Below are 12,264 nucleotides of genomic sequence, written 5' to 3'. Positions count from 1 at the left end.
GCCTGTGGGTGGCATGGGCAGCTGCCCCTGCCCCCGTCATCCTCTGTCCCCACCTCGTTCCCTCATCTCCTTTACCTGAGTGTGCACTGACAGGTGGATGACAGTGTCCACCTCTGCACTGCATGTGGATGTGAGCCGGTGCCTGGCGCCACCCCTCCAAGCCCTCCTGTGTCTTTCCTGCCTAAGACTGGCCTCCTGGCAGGCTGTGTCACACGGCCCGGGGACCCGCCAGCTGTACGCTCGCCCTCTGTCATGTTACCCTGCCCACGTCTCCGTGTGCTGCCTGGTGTCCCTCCTGTTTGTGGTCCTGGGAAAGCCCCAGGGCCCAGGACAGTGTCCTGCACGTGTAGACTTTCCTAGCTGTTGCTCGGTGAGTGAGGAAGAGACCCAAATGCCTGCCAACGAGCTGACGCAGCCGGCCAGGCAGGTGCTAAGGTGTGATACCAGGCAGGTGCGGAGTGCTGCGTAGTGTTTGTCTTAGACCATAGTGAAGGGCGGTTTTTACTTTCCATGTGGAAATAACCTATTTTAAAAGGTACATGGGCGCCATGGAGTAAGGGGACAGCAACGCTCTGACTTAGTGGCTGACGCTTCTCTGCTTTTGTTTTCCCAGACACCATTTGCGTTTGACTCAAGACGATCTGATGTTTTATAAGGAATTCATTCACCATGATGGCGACACAGACACTGAGCATAGACAGCTATCCAGATGGGCAACAAGTGAGTGCTGCACCCTCCCCACACCCTGAGCAGCCCACCGACCTGGCGCTGGAGCACCAGCAGTGCCTGTGTGTTCACACACGTCTCCCTGCGGGCAGGTTCAATGTTAAACGCTCGATGCATTTATTCATCTTGGTGCCCTGAAGGATTAGCTGTAGAATTGTTGAAGTTGTTTCCTAAATAACACCAAGATTCAGTAATTGTGAGTCCCCTAAATCAGAGTTTCTTGGGAATTTACCTTTTTAATGTTAGTAAATGTCGGTTTTACAGAAAAGCTGGTTGTGGTGATGATCGCAGACTCCTGTGTTGCCCGCTTGCTGGTCCGAGTGGAGCTGGACCACCTGCTTGGTTTCTGTCCCCGGACGTAGGCGGTGGAGGGGACTCGTCTGATGACACATGGGTTCTGTCTGTACTTTTCCTATCCCTGCAGGAGGCAGTCACGATACCCGGCTCCCTGCTTGAGGGTTTAGGGAGCACCCAAGCCTGGGGCACCTCACCCACCTGTCGCTCCCCGTGTGGTGAGATTGGGAGGCTGTGCCCCTCCCTTTCCAAGTTAGGTCTTTCCTTGATGGGCAGTTTGTGCCATTCTTGGGATGTTTCCCGTTGCAGCAACTTTGTTGACTTTTTAAATTAAGTGTTTTTACTTCTCAGAGATAGGGAATTCTGTTTCAGGCTGCTGTCTTCACCAGAAGTCCTCTGCTGTTTCCAAGCGATCTTGTTTCTCAGAGGCACATCTAATGGTGTCCCTGTGGCCGCTTCTTGTGGCTCTGTGCCCTGGGGACCCTGGACCCTCACGTGTTCTCACCTCTGCTGCCCTGCAGCTGACCCCCGCCCTGAGGCAGTGAGTCCAGGGAGGGCTGGGCCCGTGCTTGTAATAGCTCCGCAACTCCCAGGATGTGGAAAACCGTTGTGAGTGTTCCTTCCAGTAAGCATTTGATTTTCTACAATATAGACCGACCACGTCTACTTAGACAGCCCTCTGAGGGCGAGCAGTTAGATTGCTCTTTTTTCACAATCATTTTTAAAAATCCTGAAATAAATCTTAAGCTTTTTAAAAAATAATCCTGTCAGACTTCTCTCCAGAAATACTGTTTGATTGGGCTTTTTTAGTCAGTTGCTTTCGGTTTTGGTTTATTTTTTAAGAGAGAAACTATTCCCAAGTATGCCGTTTCATCCAGAGGCATCATGGAGTGACCTGCTGGCTCTGTTCTGTCGGAGAGACGAGAACAAAGCCCAAGCCAGGCTGCAGGGCTGTGGCCCCGAGCGCCAGGCTGCCCTCCTGGCAGGACTCAGGTTCTTCTATCGACTGAGGATGAGCCCCCCACCCAGGCTCCACCAAGAGTCTACCTCCTTGAGGGGCAAGGGGTAGCAGTTGGGGGCGGGGCAGGTAGATCCCAGACACCCCTGTCCTGAAGAAGCCAGGGCACCGATCTGCTCCGGGATAAGAGAAGTTAATGGAGTGATTTTGTTTTATTTGTAAATTGATTTCTTTTATGTTTAGGGATTTAAATATTCTTCATCTAAGTTCCAAATAGCACAGCCAGCCAAAGCAATTTCAATGATAATAGCTTTAAGACTTCCTCTTATGTTTAAAACTGTTTCTTTAAACACAGCTAGTCTTTGCTTTCTAGATGCAGTGACTTTCCTTCAAGTTTTATACCTTGTGTATTCCTGAGTTTAAGGCCTGGTAAGGGAGAATTCCAGCCTTGTCACACATATGGAGTGTCTTGGGCTTGAGTTGTTTTTGTGACAAGATAAGAGAGCGTGGACTGTTTGTTTATCCTTCTCCACCCACAGCATTACCCACTGTGAGGATGTTACAGCAAGGAGAGGTGGACAGGTCAGATCTCATGTGCACTGGTTCCCTTCAGAGGTTTTGAATATAATAAGTGTTTCACACATCAGTCCTCTCAATTTTTAAATGGTTTGGAAATCTGACCTTTTATTTTTTTTTAGCCATTTAAAAGCATATTATTAGTACATTCGAAGGAGCTTTGCTGGTGATATTCCTTACCTACTGCTGCCAGTTATATAACCACCTGGCAGTTTGCCATTCCACTGCTTTGAGAATAGAATACTTAGCAGCAAGTTCCTTTGTTTTTAGTAACAAAAATACTCTCCCTCCTCTCACAGATGCAGGTAGTCACAGAGTTAAAAACGGAGCAAGACCCCAACTGCTCTGAACCAGATGTGGAAGGAGTGAGTCCTCCCCCAGTGGGGTCCCAGACGCCGATGGATGCAGACAAGCAGGCCATTTATAGGTAGCGGTGAGATGTGAAGTGTGTGGGTGTTCATTCAGAGGAGTGATGAGGATGGAGGCCTGTTAAACCGAAAGTGAGCTGTTGGATGGGCAGAGCAGTGGGCTGGAATGTAATAATGCTGGGGTGAAAGTTTTCTCAGGTTACCATGTTATTGCTAATATACTTTTTAAAAAAAAGTTTTGGAATATAAGTCTACATTTTAGTCAACCTTACAAAAAGCAATCTTTAAGCCCAGCTGGTTGTACTAGAGATTTCTGCCACAAAGAAGGAAAAACAGCAAATCTACCCAGTTTCTCCCAGTAAACAGAAGACGGGGTGCTTCTGAGCTCACCTTATGAATGGAGAATCAACTCTGCTACCAAAGCCAGACAAAGACAATACAGAAAAAGAAAAGTGAAGACCAGTCAGTATGCTTCATGAACTTTGGCATAAAAATCATTAGTAAAATATTAACAAAATCAAGCAGCATGGAAAGAGAAGAATATTAGTGACCAGGTGGAGTTTATCCCAGGAAGCAAGACTGGTTCATCATTCAGAGATCAACCAGTGAGCCATATGACATGATCATATCAAGTGATGCCCAGAAGCATTTGATGGAAGTCAACAGCCAGTTATAACTAAAACCCATCAGTGCAGCAGTCACAGAGGGGAGCTTTCTTAACCTGATGTAGGGAAACTACAAAAAAACCTATAGCTCACATCATACTTAATGGTGGAAGATGGAATGTTTTCCCTAAGTCTGGGGACAAGGCAGAGGTGTCCACCCTGACTCCTGTTCATCTCTGTGACAGAAGTTTAGCCAGTTCAGTGAGGCAAGACAAAGAAAAGACATATCCAGTTAGAAAGGCAGAAATTAAATTGGCTTTATGCACAAATGACGTGATTGTCTATGTATAGAAAACCTCCCCCCCAAAAAAATCCCCAAATTTACCAAAGAACTTCCAGAATGAAACAATTGAGTTTAATAAGGTCACAGGTTGCAACAGCAACACATAGAAACCAGTCCTATTTTTATACCAATAGTGTACAATTGAAAACTGAAGTTTAAAAGATAATACTGTTACGAGAGCTCCAAAAAATTTTTGGTGTAAATCTGACAAAACACATGCAGAAACTTTGTGCTGAAAACTGTAAACGCCCATGCAAGCAATCAGAGAAATCCTTAATAAAAGAGCATGCCATGTTCATGGATTGGAAGATTCAACATAGTAAAGATGTCCTAAAATTGATCTTTAGCTCTGCAGCAGTTCCAATGAAAATCTTAGCAAGATGTATTTATACATATAGACAAGTTGATTGTAAATTTTATATGGAAGTCAAAGAACTAGACCTGCTGAAACAATTTTGAGAAAGAAGAATGAAGTTGAAGAATTTGTCTACTTGATTTTCTCAGTGGAGGAGAGGTAGACTCTCCAACAAATGGCGCTGGAGCAGCTGGACGCGATGAGCAGAAAGAAGACCCTTGCCCTAAACTCACATCCGACACAAAAATCTACTCAAAATGGAATATAGATCTAATGTAAACTCTGGAGTTAGCAACTGGTGTTAACCATACAGTGGAATATTATGTGGCCAGAAAAAACAACGAGGTACTGACCGATAATATTCCAACACTGACAAGCCTTGAGAACATCATGCTAAGTGAAAGAAGTCAGACACTGAAGGTTGCATAATATATGACTCCATTTGTATAAAGTGTCTAGAACTGGCAAATCTGTAAGACAGCAGATTAGTGCTGACCTGGGGCTGGGGTTTGGTGGAGAAGGGAGAGTGACTACAAACAGCTACAGGGTTTCCTTGGGGGGGTGAACATATTATAAAATTGCCTATGGTGGTGGTTGCACAACTCTGTGAATATATGAAAATCCACTGAGTTATAAACTGTAAGTGGGTGAATTGTGTGGCATGTGAGTTGTATCTCAGCAGAGCTCTTATATAGAACAGTGCGTATATACATACTAAAGTGTTTTCATGATAATGTAGAACACATATTTTAACATTTTTCCCCCAGGCATCCACTGTTTCCATTATTAGCTTTGTTGTTTGAAAAATGTGAACAGTCTACACAGGGCTCAGAAGGCACGACTTCTGCCAGTTTCGATGTGGACATTGAGAACTTTGTGAGGAAGCAGGAGAAGGAGGGAAAGCCCTTCTTCTGTGAAGATCCAGAAACTGACAATTTAGTAAGTGAAATTTGCGGTTTTCATTTTTATTTCTTCTAAATTTAACCTGTTCAATAAAATGTACATTTCTAATTAGAACTTTGGATTGTTTTTGGTTTTGCTGAAGAGGGGAATTTTCTATTTCTTGAGATCAGCCAGGTCTTGAGCATTCTCCGGTGACCCCTTCTGTAGTAATGCAGCCAGATGGCTTGAGCCTGTGACTTGAGTGGGCCAGGAGTTTAGTCCCTCCCGAGTGTTTGGGAAGGTCCTCTGGGATCGTCGTGCCCCCTGCCTTGCTTCCCAGGCATTGTGTCTGAGCGCAGCTTCAGCTCTCAGCTCTTCCCTCATTGTGGAGCCTGGCTTTGCTCTGGAGGCCAGCACTGGTGGTGGGTGAGACTGTGTGAAGACCTGGGGCTGAGCGGGCCAGGGCATGAGCACAGAGCAGGGGCTGGCTTAACAGAGCCTCTGGCGCCCCTCATGGCCTCCTTGGCCTTTCTGTCCGAGCCAGCCTGGCTCATGAGGGCGCCTTCCTCCCAGGTGCAGTGCTCCCAAGCTCTGGGTTCTCTGTGCTTTCTGAAGGCCGCGGAGAGTTCCTTGGGGTGACATCTCTGCAGTGCCCCAGGGGAGCGGTGCCCTCCAGCGCTGGCAGCTCTGGCAGCCTGTGTCTGGGACGTGTTCCTCCACTAGATCCTCCCTGGAGTCAGCCAGCTCTCAGACCACAGCCCGAGGGCCCTCATCAGCAGGGAAGGGCTTTTGGAAAACTTCGCTGGATAAACTGCACTGGTCTTAGGTGTTGTTTTTAACTTCTCAGTATGTATTCACCCTTACAGCTAGATAGATTTTCTAGATGAGGTGTCTGACTTTGAGTCTGAGTCCTCATCTTGGAACCAACAGCACCCGCCCTCTGGGGATGAAGGCCATGTGTGCTCCCTGCCTCTGGCTCTCCGTGTGCTGCCATCAGTGAGGAGGGAGCAGGAGTGCCAGTGTGGGCCAGGCTGGCAGGGACCGGGGCCCTCCTGCTGGATGCCCCACACAGGTCCAGCAGGGCTGGCACATGGTCACTCTTGGCATCAGCTGGCTGGCTGGCTCGTTCCTCGGAGATGCCTGAACCGCTGCCACCAAGGTCACGGGGATGGAGCTGAGTTTTAGGTTGTGGGTTCACAGGAAGTGGTGTTTGTGGTACTGCTTCATCACTAGTGTCCACGTTATGTACTACTGGGAGGCGAATTACTCCCAAACTTAGTGCCTTTGTATAATACTGAAGATTTTTTTAGGAAAACTGTAAGAGAGAATCTTTAGGATCTGGGGCTAATCTAGGGCCAGGCAGAGAGTTCTTAGACTTGACACCAAAAGCAGAATCCATTGCAAGCAGAGTTGGTAAGTTGAACTTCTTCAAAATTAAGAAGCGCCTGGGAGGTGGGCACAGGTTCCTCCTCGTTTACAGATGAAGGAACAGGAGCAGACTGAGGGTGAGTCACCAAGGGGACCGAGGTTGAGCCCGGCAGCTCCCAGCCTGCGCCTGCTGTCTCCCCCACTACGCTGAGCCTGACACCAAGCCGCGGGGCAGCTCTGATGTCTTCCTCTTCTTGGTCCTGGCAGCCCAGGCGGCCGTGTCTGTACAGGAGACTTGTGTGGTGATGATGGCCGCTTACCCTCGTGCTCCCTGGTTCTTGTCTGAAAGTTTCGATTTTCTTGCCTCTAGATGGTAAAAGCCATCCAGGTTCTGCGTATTCATCTTCTTGAGCTGGAAAAGGTTAATGAACTCTGCAAAGATTTCTGCAGTCGCTATATTGCTTGTCTAAAAACGAAGATGAACAGCGAGACTCTCCTGAGTGGGGAACCCGGCAGCCCATACTCCCCCGTCCAGTCCCAGGTATTTACGTCAGGGCTGCACGCCTGTTGGGGCACTGCGGTGTTGGCGGGGGTGAATCATATCCAAGGCCACTAGCCCTGTCAAGATCGGGGTGGGTGGGGGCTGTACTTGGCTGTCCTGCTCTGAGGAGCCCCCAGGTCTCCAAACATGGCCTGTTCTGGGAACACACACGGCCCCTCAGGCCAGAGAGACCTCCCGCCTGGGCTCCACGCCGTGAACCAAGTGGGCCTGACTGCGTCCTACCCCAGAGCCCAAGGTGGAGCACCAGTCATTTCTTTGTTTCTCTTTTTGTAAATGAATGTATTAAATTGTGGTAAAGCACACAACACAGAATTGACCACCTTGACCATTTTAGAGTGCACAGCTCGGGCATTAGGCAGCCTCACAGGGTTCTGCAGCCATCCTCACCATCATCTCCAGAACGTGCCATCTTCCCAGCCTGAAGCCCCGTCCCCGTGAAACTGACCCCTCACCCTCCCCTCCCAGCCTGAAGCCCCGTCCCCGTGAAACTGACTCCTCGCCGTCCCTGCCCAGCCTGAAGCCCCGTCCCTGTGAAGCTGACCCCTCGCCCTCCCCGCCCGCAGCCCCTGGCCCCTCCATCCTGCTTTATGTCTCCAGGAACTTGAATGATCTAGGTGCCTTGTGTGGGGGCAGTCATGACACGTGTTTCCTTCTGTGTATTTTACTTACCATAATGTCCTCTAGAGTTCATCCACGTTGAGGCACTGTTGTATTTAGTCACTGAAAGGGTGTGCTAACATTTCATTGTGGTTGTCTTTCGCATTAACCATCAGGGAGACAACAGCCATCTTTTCATATGCTGATTTCCATCTGTATATCCTCTTTGGTAGAATGTCTACTCACGTCTTTTGCCTATTTTCCAATTGGATTTTTTAAAAATTGTTCACCTTTGAACGTTCTAGATCCAAGTCCTTCATTAGATATATTGTTTGCCAATATTTTCTCCAAGTCTGTAGCTTATCTTGCATCCTTTTAATAGGGTCTTTTGCAGAGCAAGCCTTTTAAATTTTGATAAAGTCCTATTTATCGAATCTCCTTTTATGAGTCACACTTTCAGTGCCAAGTCTAAAAACTCTTTGTCTAACCCTAGATTCCAAAGATTTTTTTCTCTTACTTTTTTTTTACTAAAAATTTTATATTTTACATTTAAACCTGTGACCCATTTTGAGGTCTGTTTTTATGCCGATGTTTGTCCATTCACTCCAGCGCCATTTGTTGAAAAGGCTGTACTTACTCCATGGAATTACCTGTGCATTATTGTCAAAACTTAGTCGGGTGTATTAGTAGGGCCCATTTCTGTGTTCTCTGTTGTGTGTATCTAGACTGTCTAGTCTTGATTCCTGCTGCTATATGTGTCTCAAAACTGGGTAGGTCGATTTCTCCTAGTTTATTCTTTCTCAAAATTATTTTTGGTATTCTAGTTCCTTTGCCTTTCCGTATAAATTTTATAATTGTTGTTGTTCAATTGTTAAGTCGTGTCTGACTCTTTTCAACTCCATGGACTGCAGTATTCCAGGCTTCCCTGTTCTTCACTATCTCCTGGGGTTTGCTCAGACTCATGTCCATTGAATCAATGATGCCATCCAACCACCCCAGCCTCTGTCGCCCCCTTCTCCTCCTACCCTCAGTATTTCCCAACATCAGGGTCCTTTCTAGTTAGTTGACTCTTCCCATCAGGTGGCCAAAGTGTTGAAGCTTCAGCTTTAGTATCAGACCTTCCAGTGAGTGTTCAGGGTTGATTTCCTTTAAGATTGACTGGTTTGATCTCCTTGCAGTCCAAGGGACTCTCAAGAGTCCTCTCCAACACCACAGTTCAAAAGCTTCAATTCTTCAGTGTTCAGGTTTCTTTATGGTCCAACTCTCACATCCATACATGACTACTGGAAAAACCATAGCTTTGACTAGACAGAGCAAGTGTCTTTTAATTTTGTGGCTGTGGTCACCATCTGCAGTGATTTTGGAGCCCAGGAAAAGTCTGTCACTGCTTCCATTTTTCCCCCTTCTATTTGCCATTAAGTGATGGGACAGGAAGCCATGATCTTAGTTTTAGTTATCTTTTTTGGTACAGTCTGGCTAACTTTGGTATCAAATGAATTGGAGAGTATTCCCTCCTCTTCTGTTTTCTGGAAGAGATGTAGAACTGGTGTTAATTCTTCTTTAAATGCTTGACAGAATTCTCCAGTGACACTACCTAGACCTGGAGATTTCTTTTTGGGGAGTTTTAAAATTACTAATTCAGTTTCATTAGTTATAGGGCTATTCAGATTATCTGTTTCATGCTGCACTTTGCACTTTGCAGATGTCAAATTTATGTGTGTTGAGTTGTTTACAGTAGTATTCCTTTTTCATCTGTTGATGTCTTTAGGGTCTTTTTAGGCCCTGTTTCATTCCCAATATTGGTAATTTGTTTTTTCTGTCTCTCTCTTTTTTTTTTCTGTCAGGCTTACTAGGGATTTGTCAGTGTATTGATCTTTGCAAAGAACCAGCTCTTATCTCTGCTTTGTCTGTTTTTCTATTTTCAATTTCATTGTTTCTGTTTTCATCTTTATTGTTTCCTTCCTTCTGCTTGCTTTGGTCTCATTTGGCTCCTCTTTTTCTATGTTCCTGATGTGGGAGCTTAGATGACTGACTTAGATGGCTTTATATTTATGTAGCAAACTTGATGTAGACTGACCAGAGCTTTTATGTTCAAATCGATGCGATGGCACACAGAGGAATTATCTCTGAAGGATATCCACATAGGCTGTTCAACCCCTCAAATGTCTGGGTGCCTTCTCTGTGCCAAACCAGTGCTGGAAGCCAGGTGCAAAGAGCCTGTCCTCTGTCAACTCCCAGGGAAGCCATCACAGAAAATGGATAAATTAGCCCATTTGGATCTGACTTCAGATGAGTAGATCCTCCAGTGTGGTGTTACAGATATTTGCATGGCTCTTGCAGTCGGCCAGGTGCAGACCCAGCACCCCACACACCTGAACCCTGGGGGCTCTGATGTGCTCTGCGCAGTGGGAAGGGCAGGTACAGACTCTGCTGCCCCAGGGTGCACCCCCACCCTCCACCCCCTGCCACAGCCCCAGCCTGTGGCATCGTCTTCTGAATAGTTCATCTTGTCCAGGAGGCTTTGATTCTTGGAAAACTCTGAGCTAAGTTGAATGGAAAAGGTGTGTCATGAGATCAGGTAATTTTTGTCTTCCTAATTATATCTCCAGGGCCATAGGATGTATTTAGTATGCTGATGAGGTGAAAGATAATCTTTGGAAGCTAAATTGAAAGTCCTGTCTCAGTATTGATCATCATATTTAACAGTCAGTTTTGCATCTCTTGGTTTCCAGATACGGATGTAGCACTTGCCTTGTGAAGACTTGTCATCTGATGATGCTCTTTGCTCGAGCATCTTTCCCTTATTAATGATGCCTTTATGCCACTTGCTGTGAAGTGTTAACCATAGGTTTTCTGATTTCTGATAACCTCTTCACTGTGTGTTTCTGACTTGCAGCAGATTCAAAGTGCCATCACAGGCACTCTTAGCCCCCAAGGAATCGTGGTGCCAGCATCCGCTTTGCAGCAGGGGAATGTCACCATGGCAACAGTGGCAGGTATGATGATAGAGAAAGAGACACTTTCCTTGAGCTTTTGCAGAAGAAAGTCCTTCATATTAGAATGAAGCAGCACATAACCAAGGTTTCTAATTAATGCCAGTTCCCAGTACAGGACCAAAAGCATCTCTATCTCTTTGAATGTCTGGTTCTTGTTAATTCTCAGTAACAAATATATTATGCAAACTGTGTTTCCCTGTCAAAAAATATGGGAAGGAAAGGTTTTATGTAGAAGTTGAAAATACATAGCAAAACCACCTGAAATTTTTAAATAGCACAGTTTTCAGTTGTCCTCCTAGCAGCACCTGGAAAATCTTAAGTTGTTGAGTTTTCCAAATTTGCTGGCGTATTGAGTGCAACACTTTCATGGCATCATCTTTTAGGATTTATCTTTTAGGAAATATCTCAGCTGGAATTCCATAAGTCGTATTATTAATTGATGACAAGGAGTGAAAATGCAGTCTTAATGTTGGGATTACCTGTTCTTGATACACCAAGGAACTGTAGACTCTGTCCTCCTTCCTGTGATGGTTTTTAGTAGACGTTGCACATCAGAACCATCATGAAAAGGGCAAGCGCGCTGAAGGAGGGAGTGAAATTGATGCTGAACCCCCCACATAATCGCACAAAAGGAAACCTCCCCAGGAAGATGAAAGCACACTGGATGAAAGAAACAACTAGAGTAAAAAGAAATGTGATCTCAGACCTTTGCTTGAGTCCTTTAAGACGTGCCAGGAAATAGAGGCAAGCCAAGGAAGGGGCTCACGGACTCCCCACCTCCCCCAGCCACCCCCCACACTGTCTCATGAGGAGCCCTGGCTGCCCTCCACCCCACCCTGGAAGTGACAGGTCCACTAGCAAGGTGCTGGTGACCGTCTGAAATGATTTTCAAAGCCCGTAAGCTACGACTTTATTCTTCTATGAGTACGTTGAGGCATGGTGTTCACTGTTGAGGCTTGGGGTGATTTAACTTCTCTTGTCCTTTCCAGGGGGTACAGTCTATCAGCCTGTCACAGTTGTCACTCCCCAAGGCCAAGTGGTGACACAGGCATTGTCGCCTGGCACCATCCGGATCCAGAACTCCCAGGTGCGTGGAAGGGGCTGGGCGGGGTGCGGGTGAGTGCGTGTTCACAGTGCAGGGGGCGGGTGGGGCGCGTGTTCCCAGTGTGGGGGCACAGGTGGAGCTGGGCTCAAGCTCTGCCCTCTGCGTGAAGGTCACTGTCCCAGACCTGCTTCCTCAGGTACTTCCCAGTTAATCTGAATGTCCATGTTGCCTGTCTTTTTCACTTTTCATCTGCCTTATTGTTGCAAAGTTCAGAGAAGCATAAGGAGGAAAAGGTCGCCCAGGACCCCTCCCCACCACGTGGGCTGTGCAGCTGTCTCCACTGCTGGAGATTGGAGGCTGTGTAGACGCATCCTTCCCAGACCCCTGGAGGTTCACGGCAGACTGCAGGCTTCTAGCTAAGGGTGTGGGGCTGGGCTTGCAGTAGTGACGGTGCTAAAATGCTGTGGTGTGCCCACCTTGAAGTCCTCCCGCCCTCTCTGTGCCTTTGTGGTGAAATAAGGCCAGTCTCCTTTCTATTCTAGACACACACGCAGTTGTTCCCCGCCCCCCCCCCCCCCCCCCCCCCCCC

At 46.9% G+C, this 12,264-nt stretch overlaps 1 protein-coding gene across 1 annotated transcript in view; it reads left to right on the top strand.

The window, feature by feature from the left end:
• The window catches only part of PKNOX1 (PBX/knotted 1 homeobox 1), a 24,057-nt gene that overhangs the window by 643 nt on the left and 11,150 nt on the right, over nucleotides 1-12,264 (top strand). Inside the window, exons 2-7 of the mRNA XM_010834912.1 lie at nucleotides 614-720; nucleotides 2,854-2,981; nucleotides 4,993-5,164; nucleotides 6,846-7,016; nucleotides 10,531-10,630; nucleotides 11,620-11,717. Of these exons, the coding sequence (XP_010833214.1) occupies nucleotides 670-720; nucleotides 2,854-2,981; nucleotides 4,993-5,164; nucleotides 6,846-7,016; nucleotides 10,531-10,630; nucleotides 11,620-11,717 (720 nt within the window). The 5' untranslated portion in view covers nucleotides 614-669. The remainder of the gene's footprint in view (nucleotides 1-613; nucleotides 721-2,853; nucleotides 2,982-4,992; nucleotides 5,165-6,845; nucleotides 7,017-10,530; nucleotides 10,631-11,619; nucleotides 11,718-12,264) is intronic.

The sequence above is a fragment of the Bison bison genome, unplaced genomic scaffold (assembly GCF_000754665.1).
Source record: "Bison bison bison isolate TAMUID 2011002044 unplaced genomic scaffold, Bison_UMD1.0 scf7180017864037, whole genome shotgun sequence".
Classification (NCBI taxonomy): domain Eukaryota; kingdom Metazoa; phylum Chordata; class Mammalia; order Artiodactyla; family Bovidae; genus Bison; species Bison bison.
This window is presented reverse-complemented; position numbering and strand designations above follow the sequence as displayed.